The following is a 10,136-nucleotide window of genomic DNA, read 5'->3' as shown; positions in this document are numbered from 1 at the left end:
AGTGTTACTGATAATCTGATAACTCGATCAGTGTGACTAGTCGGGGTAGTGTTACTGATAATCTAACAACTCGATCAGTGTGACTAGTCGGGATAGTGTTACTGATAATCTAACAACTCGATCAGTGTAACTAGTCGGGGTAGTGTTACTGATAATCTGATAACTCGGTCAGTGTGACTAGTCGGAGTAGTGTTACTGATAATCCGACAACTCGATCAGTGTGACTAGTCGGGGTAGTGTACTGATAGTCTGATAAATCGATCAGTTAAACTAGTCGGGGCAGTCTTACTGATAATCTGATAACTCGATCAGTGTGACTAGTCGGAGTAGTGTTACTGATAATACGACAACTCGATCAGTGTGACTAGTCGGGGTAGTGTTACTGATAATCTGACAACTCTATCAGTGTGACTAGTCGGGGTAGTGTTACTGATAATCTGATAACTCGATCAGTGTGACTAGGCAGGATAGTGTTACTGATGATCTCGGTACTCGATCAGTATGACTATGCCGGGTAGTGCACCAGTACTACGCTTATATGTACAATGATAATGTACAAGATTATGAGAGGAATGATTGTAGTCGAGTCCGGATTCAATAGACGAAATGAGGTACTGACAGAGTAAGGCACCGATAAACGCCAGTGGTTTATCAAGGTTTGGATAACTTTAATGTGTAAATAGTAGATGCAACGGACAATATGTGTTACAAATTACTAAATCCAGTTGGTTTAATTATATATTTAGAATGGGTTCTACAACCATTATGTGTTGAGCGGACTATGAAACGATTTTCCTGCGGAGTAGCTGTTTCCAGCGTTGCCATGCACGTAGCTTGACTGTTGACGAAATTCATGCAAAGTTAATTAGTTAATTAAGTAGAACACTCCAAACGCGGTAAAAATATTGAAATGAAAACGTTTGTGGAGCTATCTAACGGCTATGAGAGTAGTATTTGAATGTATAATTTATTTAATTGTAACATTTTATTCTTTTTGTAAAAAAATATACTACATAATAAAAAGTGCTAGTAGAGACTTTTAATTGGGATGCGATTGCTTATTTGCTTAAATGGCAGTTATGTGCCTGCTGGCAAACCAATAAATAGTTTGTGTGGTTGACAGCAGGTTATCATTTTTCATCACTTCAAAGATGTGAACTTCTATACATCCTAAATAACCACATACACGCAATGCCTTCGTATAAATAACAATAAATGTGCAATTCACGTATATGATCGCTCAAGCACGAAAACAAATACCTTTTCAGATTTAAATTGAGCTGTTTCTTTGTCGCCCTGATCTTTGGTGGAAATATCTGCATTCAGCCCGATGCGATAACCAAGGAGGTAGTACATGTACATCACCTACAGTAGTCAAACATACACCTACGTACGCTGAACGTAAAGAACTAAGCCGGTACAGTCATACATAAGTTATAGCCAGATCTACTTTTAAGTGCAATCTGAATTAAATCTCGATGAAGTTTTGAAATTGATATGAGGCCAACTTTGATGTCTTTTCAAACCTGAATTATGACATGATATACTGAAGTATGTGTATATTTTTATATGAATGTGACCAAAATGTTTATGTAGGTTTAACTTAACACAAAAATACATAAAATTTGAATTGAAAGTATACATGCATCTGGATTTATATATTAGTTATACATTTTGTATTTACAAAGATGCTGGCATTTAATTTGTTTCTGTGGTTTATGGATATATTTCTTTCAGAAACATATTTTTGAAGATATGAGCATTGCTTGAACACAAACCTGAGACCACCTTTTCCTGTGACGTATGACATTTTTGTCTTTGAGATGAATATACAGGAGAGAACTGCCAGGCAATTGGTACACAATCTGCCCCCCGTACGGCGTCACTATCTTCACTGGGTCATCAATTTCTATTTTGGTTTTGTGAGCAGCGCTTATCAGTAGAAGAATGGAAGAAAAAAGCCGATACTAAGTGTCCCGGAACATATAACAAAAAACAGTCTATTCAGGAAAACGACATATGAACACAGACAGATGGCAGTTTACGTGAATACATACTTTTGTGTGTGTGTGCTGTTTGACTCCCGGGGGTAGGTTTAGATGTTGAAGATAAACTGTGTGACTTTCCGGGGGTTAGGTTAAGATGATACAGTTGAGCTGTGTGACTTTTAGGGGTAACATTCAGACGATGAAGTTGAGCTGTGTGACTATTGGGGGTACGTTCAGATGATGAAGTTGAGCTGTGTGACTATTGGGGGTAACATTCAGATGATGAAGTTGAGCTGTGTGACTATTGGGGGTAACGTTCAGATGATGAAGTTGAGCTGTGTGACTATTGGGGGTAACGTTCAGATGATGAAGTTGAGCTGTGTGACTATTGGGGGTAACGTTCAGATGATGAAGTTGAGCTGTGTGACTATTGGGGGTAACGTTCAGATGATGAAGTTGAGCTGTGTGACTATTGGGGGTAACGTTCAGATGATGAAGTTGAGCTGTGTGACTATTGGGGGTAACGTTCAGATGATGAAGTTGAGCTGTGTGACTATTGGGGGTAACGTTCAGATGATGAAGTTGAGCTGTGTGACTATTGGGGGTAACGTTCAGATGATGAAGTTGAGCTGTGTGACTATTGGGGGTAACGTTCAGATGATGAAGTTGAGCTGTGTGACTATTGGGGGTAACGTTCAGATGATGAAGTTGAGCTGTGTGACTATTGGGGGTAACGTTCAGATGATGAAGTTGAGCTGTGTGACTATTGGGGGTAACGTTCAGATGATGAAGTTGAGCTGTGTGACTATTGGGGGTAACGTTCAGATGATGAAGTTGAGCTGTGTGACTATTGGGGGTAACGTTCAGATGATGAAGTTGAGCTGTGTGACTATTGGGGGTAACGTTCAGATGNTGGGGGGGGGGGGGGGGGGGGGGGGGTAACGTTCAGATGATGACGAAGAGTTGTTTGACTGTTGGATTTGTGATAATTCGACTTGTTTGACTTATGCAGAGTTGGATTTCGTTTCGTTTGACTGTCAATGTGGTAATTGCAGTGGTTTGACTGTCGGATGTGTGGGTAATACGGTTAGACATTACATCAATAACTAATTGATATTTTTCTGTAAATCTTCACTTTACCTAGCAGCGTCCGGTAACAGCTCCACAAACTGTTTCACAAACTTATTTGGCACCCTCCTGTCTTTTTTGTCGTTTTCGAAAGCATCGTCAAACAAGATGTGACCTTCAAGAAAAAAACATTCAGAAAAGGGTTTGTAAATTGTACTAAAACTGTCTGCCTAGTAGCCGAAAAGGACTTTTTATTTGTATAATGAACATTCATAGTGCTGACTGCAGTCATTGAATCATACATTCTTTCTACTTAGTAGCTAACAAGTAGTGTTTAAATAGTCTATATAACACTTGTTTTTCTCGATGCGTGTTAAAACATATTGGATTGAAAATATGTGTACTGCAAATCGAAAACATACTAAACTTGGTCAGTAGCATCTGCAGTCAACATCACTCAGAACAACAGTCGAGGATTTGTATTAAAAGTTCCTATTTATCATACGGGATCAATATATACTCAGAATTTTGTTAGCGAGGTATGTACATCGGACAAGATTAACATATTCTTAGTATGTTGTTAGTGTATTAATACATTAAATATTTTATACTTCACATCATTTAAGGACGAAACACGCTACATAACGTCATATCTGTTTCGTACTTTCAAACTCATATGTTTCTATAGATGGCTCTTTGGTGGAGGCTGCTTTTCTGGTGGTAAAATCCATGTCCATCCTTTAAAAAAGACAAAATACCTTAAACGCTGAATCCAATGTGAGTTGTGACACTTTTATTACAGTTCAACACATTGTGACCACTCATAATGATACTTCAAACTACATTTACTGAACACTGATTTCTTATCAATTCAACGTTAACCACGCAGTGTAATGCAATTAACCAAGGGGGTAGTCTTGTTGTGGTTATATAAAGTGTTAACGCACTGTGATAACATGTAATAGAAAACTCAGAAAAATGGACATGTTGTTCTAAACGCATCTTGATATTTATATTATTTCGTTAGATCTCACGCCGTGGTGATAACAGTAAAAAAAAAAAAAAGTAAGTAGTTTATGTGTATTGTGTGCTAACGAACATTCAATCAAACATAATGTCTGTTGATATGTATTTACCATTTGATTTTCTAAGAATTATCTATTAAAAATGTGTAAATATTTAAGACATAAAAGCATTTACACAAAAAGAGATTTCATCAGTTGCGTCATTTCCATTGGGGTCTCATGCCATAATGTTGCGCATGCGTAGATGTCTGGCGGTGATTCCTTAGGTTGCTTGGAAGAAGGTATTTCACTTTGAACTTGGTCCAATGGTATATTACTCGGCTCATTGGCACTAAAACAGCATGTATGTTGGAATATCATAAATATCACGTAGGTCTAATTTTAAAGTTACATACAAATCTCAATGTTTGTTAATTTCATTGGTACTTCCCAAATCTGCATTTATTTGTTATTTCAATGTTACCAAGCAAAATTTTGTTCTTTATTTCACTGATGATTCATGAACTTTTTATATGTTTACTAAGTTAGTTTTACACGAATCTGTTTGTTATTGTTGCTAATTTAGCGTTATAAAAGCAATATTTGGATAAGAACAGTTCACTATCTCGTTTGCAACAGTCCTAACCTTTTAAGTCTGTATTATTCATACACTGTAGATAGACCCCGGAACCGCATTACAGACATTGCTCTTATCTGGCTCTGATTTATCTCTTAAACACGGATTTTTAGCCTCGAACAAAAGTAGTTAAATACTTTTATCTGTATTTGTCATTGTTAAGTTTACCAGACACTTACCTTTTAGGATTCTTACTAATCTTGTGTTCATTTGACCGTCTATTCAGTACCAACTGTTGTTCGAACAGAACGCCACAATATTTTGGAGCGACAAACAAACTGCGTTAACAAATCCAAGAAGGATAGATCAATATCGATGCTTAAAATATGAAATAAAATGAAATTGAGTTGGAATACAATAATTAGAATATAAGAACTTTGAGCAAAACAAATAGGATTTTTCATTTTAGATTTCAAGCATCTAATAAATATTCCTGATAGATTTGGCCAACTCTGAAAGCGAACCTAATTCAGCGTTTTGGCCATACGTTACAGATTAAATCATTCCTTTTAAGAGTTCCATATCATTTCGTTTAAGAAAACTATATACAGAACGATTCTACATAACGACGGATTGATTACCACTTTTTCATCGTCTGCTTTGCTGATAGTATATGACACAAAAATATGCAAATATGAAAACAGAATACTGCAATACTTGTTACATTTGTCAAAACACCGGAAGCACTATGTGTGACACTTACGCTTCTAATTTCGCCATTCGCTCTTGGTGTGGGGTCCAAATATGCCTTCCGATCAAGTATAGGGACAGTACCCAGGCAAATGATGCACAGACTTGCCAGTTCGACGGAAACTCACAATAGGTGTTTAAGCGTTTAAGATCAACTATAGGGACTTTATTTTGGAAGTTGAGGTAGTGAACTATTAGTGTAACGGGAGTTGTTGCCATTAATGGTAGCGAGAACGAAAATATTTGCATATTCAATTTACATGCAGTGTATGCAACATGATATCCGATGAAAGACGAGAAGATAAAAACTAAAAAATACCTATCTACTAACATATAATCAAACCAAAGTTTGTCAAATGCTTTTGGTAAGATGTATATGTATTTATCAAAATCTGAATATGACCCCGAAATACCAATTCCAAACATAACACTAATTTTGATCAGTGATGATACCATCATAAGAACTGGTCTCTGTTTGTCTTTGATTCTAAATTTATTCAAACATTTAAAATCTTTAAAAACGTTTTCCCAACACACCCATGAACATGCTGCTAAACATAGCACGACGCCTATCTTTTCCATAGTTGTATCGTATGTATATACATCTGCTAGAACTATATACGGTATTGACCCAATTTGTAAGAGTAACCCAAATCCGTCCAGTATCCGTGACCTCAATATCTGTAGCGATGTCATTGCTTCTTGTTCAGGATCTTTATCCATGCCCCTGAACCAGGACATCAGGTTTACTACACCGGGAAGCAGGCAGCATGCGTTAAGAATAGCTGTCCCAGCGATGAGATCGAGGTTAGGTAGAATCCGATAAACCAAAAATGCTATCCCAACCGTTGGTATTGTTTCCAAAACCACTACCTTAAATAAAGCAAATTAACTCTAGACATAACAACGAAGGAAGCATTTCAAATCTGGAATATTGAAAGTCTTTCACAGTCTGGTCTATTGTTCTTAAGCTGCTTAATGTATATGTTTACAACGTTATCGAGAACAAATTTATCAAAGTTTGTTAGAATTCAAAATAGAAACGAAATTAAATGAAGTGTGACATGTGACAATGTTAGTTAAATGAAGTGTGATATGTAACAAAGGTAGTTAAATGAAGTGTGACATGTAACAAAGGTAGTTAAATGAAATGTGACATGTAACAAAGGTAGTAAAATGAGGTGTGACATGTAACAAAGGTAGTTACAAGAAATGTGACATGTAACAAAGGTAGTTAAATGAAATGTTACATGTAACAAGGGAAGAAGAAGGCAGTGTGACATGTAACAAAGGTAGTTAAATGAAATGTGACATGTAACAAGGGAAGTAAAATGAAGTGTGACATGTATCAAAGGTAGTAAAATGAGGTGTGACATGTAACAAAGGTAGTTACAAGAAATGTACCATGTAACAATGTTAGTTTAATGAAATGTGACATGTAACAAGGGAAGTAAAATGAAGTGTGACATGTAACAAAGGTAGTTAAATGAAATGTGAAATGTAACAAAGGTAGTAAAATGAGGTGTGACATGTTACAAAAGTAGTTACAAGAAATGTAACATGTAACAAAGGTAGTTAAATGAAGTGTGACATGTAACAATGTTAGTTAAATGAAATGTGACATGTAACAAGGGAAGTAAAATGAAGTGTGACATGTAACAAAGGTAGTTAAATGAAATGTGACATGTTACAAAGGTAGGTATATGAAATGTGACATGTAACAAAGGTAGTTAAATGAAATGTGACATGTTACAAAGGTAGGTATATGAAATGTGACATGTAACAAAGGTAGTTAAATGAAGAGTGACATGTAACAAAGGTAGCTAAATGAAATGTGACATGTAACGAAGGTAGTTAAATGAAATGTGACATGTAACAAAGGTAGTTAAAAGAAATAGGACATGTAACAAAGGTAGTAAAATGAGGTGTGACATGTAACAAAGGTAGTTACAAGAAATGTGACATGTAACAAAGGTAGTTAAATGAAGTATGACATGTAACAAAGGTAGTTAAGTAAAATGTGACATGTTACAAAGGTAGTTAAATGAAATGTGAAATGTAACAAAGGTAGTTACAAGAAATGTGACATGTAACAACGGAAGTAAAATGAAGTATGACATGTAACAAAGGTAGTTAAATGAAATGGGACATGTAATAAAGGTAATTAAATGAAATGTGACATGTAAAAAAGGTAGTAAAATGAGGTGTGACATGTAACAAAGGTAGTGAAATAAAGTGTGACATGTAACAAAGGTAGTTAAATGAAGTATGACATGTAACAAAGGTAGTTAAATGAAATGTGACATGTAACAAAGGTAGTAAAATGAAATGTGACATGTAACAAAGGTAGTGAAATGAAGTTTGACATGTAACAAAGGCAGTTAAATGAAGTGTAACATGTAACAAAGGTAGTTAAATGAAATGTGATATGTAACAAAGGTAGTTAAATGAAATGTGACTTGTAAAAAAGGTAGTTATATGAAATGTGACATGTAACAAAGGTAGTAAAATGAAGTGTGACATGTAACAAAGGTAGTAAAATGAAATGTGACATGTAACAAAGGTAGTTACAAGAAAAGTGACATGTAACAAAGGTAGTTAAATGAAGTATGACATGTAACAAAGGTAGTTAAATGAAATGTGACTTGTAAAAAAGGTAGTTATATGAAATGTGACATGTAACAAAGGTAGTTATATAAAATGTGACATGTTACAAAGGTAGTTAAATGAAATGTGAAATGTAACAAAGGTAGTTACAAGAAATGTGACATGTAACAACGGAAGTAAAATGAAGTATGACATGTAACAAAGGTAGCTAAATGAAATGTGACATGTAACAAAGGTAGTTATAGGAAATGTGACATGTAGCAAAGGTAGTTATATGAAATGTGACATGTAACAAAGGTAGTTATATAAAATGTGACATGTTACAAAGGTAGTTAAATGAAGTGTGACATGTAACAAAGGTAGTTAAATGAAGGTAGTAAAATGAGGTGTGACATGTAACAAAGGGAGTGAAATAAAGTGTGACATGTAACAAAGGTAGTTAAATGAAGGTAGTAAAATGAGGTGTGACATGTAACAAAGGCAGTTAAATGAAATGTGACATGTTACAAAGGTAGGTATATGAAATGTGACATGTAACAAAGGAAGTTAAATGAAGTGTGACATGTAACAATGTTAGTAAAATGAAGTGTGACATATAACAAAGTTAGTAAAATGAAGTGTGACATGTATCAAAGGAAGTTAAATGAGGTGTGACATGTAACAAAGTTAGTAAAATGAAGTGTGACATGTATCAAAGGAAGTTAAATGAGGTGTGACATGTTACAAAGTAAGAAAAATGAAGTGTGACATGTAACAAAGTTAGTAAAATGAAGTGTGACATGTATCAAAGGAAGTTAAATGAGGTGTGACATGTTACAAAGGAAGTAAAATGAAGTGTGACATGTAACAAAGGTAGTTAAATAAAATGTGACTTGTAAAAAAGGTAGTTATATGAAATGTGACATGTAACAAAGGTAGTAAAATGAAATGTGACATGTAACAAAGGTAGTTACAAGAAATGTGACATGTAACAACGGAAGTAAAATGAAGTATGACATGTAACAAAGGTAGCTAAATGAAATGTGACATGTAATAAAGGTAATTAAATGAAATGTGACATGTAAAAAAGGTAGTAAAATGAGGTGTGACATGTAACAAAGGGAGTGAAATAAAGTGTGACATGTAACAAAGGTAGTTATATCAAATGTGACATGTGACATGTAACAAAGGTAGTTAAATGAAATGGGACATGTAATAAAGGTAATTAAATGAAATGTGACATGTAAAAAAGGTAGTAAAATGAGGTGTGACATGTAACAAAGGTAGTTACAAGAAAAGTGACATGTAACAAAGGTAGTTAAATGAAGTATGACATGTAACAAAGGTAGTTAAATGAAATGTGATATGTAACAAAGGTAGTTAAATGAAATGTGACATGTTACAAAGGTAGTTATATAAAATGTGACATGTTACAAAGGTAGTTAAATGAAGTGTGACATGTAACAGTGTTAGTAAAATGAAGGGTGACATGTAACAAAGGTAGTAAAATGAATTGTGACATGTAACAAAGGTAGTTAAATGAAGGTAGTAAAATGAGGTGTGACATGTAACAAAGGGAGTGAAATAAAGTGTGACATGTAACAAAGGTAGTTAAAAGAAATGTGACATGTAAGAAAGGAAGTAAAATGAAGTATGACATGTAACAAAGGTAGTGAAATAAAGTGTGACATGTAACAAAGGAAGTTAAATGAAGTGTGACATGTAACAATGTTAGTAAAATGAAGTGTGACATATAACAAAGTTAGTAAAATGAAGTGTGACATGTATCAAAGGAAGTTAAATGAGGTGTGACATGTTACAAAGGAAGTAAAATGAAGTGTGACATGTAACAAAGGTAGTTAAATAAAATGTGACATGTTACAAAGGTAGTTATATAAAATGTGACATGTTACAAAGGTAGTTAAATGAAATGTGACATGTAACAAAGGAAGTAAAATGAAGTATGACATGTAACAAAGGTAGCTAAATGAAATGTGACATGTAATAAAGGTAATTAAATGAAATGTGACATGTAAAAAAGGTAGTAAAATGAGGTGTGACATGTAACAAAGGGAGTGAAATAAAGTGTGACATGTAACAAAGGTAGTAAAATGAAATGTGACATGTAACAATGTTAGTAAAATGAAGTGTGACATGTAACAA

The 10,136-nt window shown here is 34.5% G+C and overlaps 1 protein-coding gene across 1 annotated transcript in view; it reads right to left on the bottom strand.

Annotated features, from left to right (window-relative positions):
- LOC110459671 overlaps positions 1-10,136 on the bottom strand; it is a 29,227-nt gene that overhangs the window by 13,118 nt on the left and 5,973 nt on the right. Inside the window, exons 4-10 of the mRNA XM_021512033.1 lie at positions 5,401-6,260; positions 4,877-4,975; positions 4,257-4,412; positions 3,721-3,794; positions 3,129-3,231; positions 1,779-1,932; positions 1,261-1,365 (exon numbers count right to left, since the gene is read on the bottom strand). Coding sequence (XP_021367708.1) covers positions 1,261-1,365; positions 1,779-1,932; positions 3,129-3,231; positions 3,721-3,794; positions 4,257-4,412; positions 4,877-4,975; positions 5,401-6,260 — 1,551 coding nt within the window. The remainder of the gene's footprint in view (positions 1-1,260; positions 1,366-1,778; positions 1,933-3,128; positions 3,232-3,720; positions 3,795-4,256; positions 4,413-4,876; positions 4,976-5,400; positions 6,261-10,136) is intronic.

The sequence above is a fragment of the Mizuhopecten yessoensis genome, unplaced genomic scaffold (assembly GCF_002113885.1).
Source record: "Mizuhopecten yessoensis strain PY_sf001 unplaced genomic scaffold, ASM211388v2 scaffold10183, whole genome shotgun sequence".
NCBI lineage: Eukaryota > Metazoa > Mollusca > Bivalvia > Pectinida > Pectinidae > Mizuhopecten > Mizuhopecten yessoensis.
Note: the sequence above shows the minus strand (reverse complement) of the source record. Positions and strands in the feature narration are given on the sequence as shown.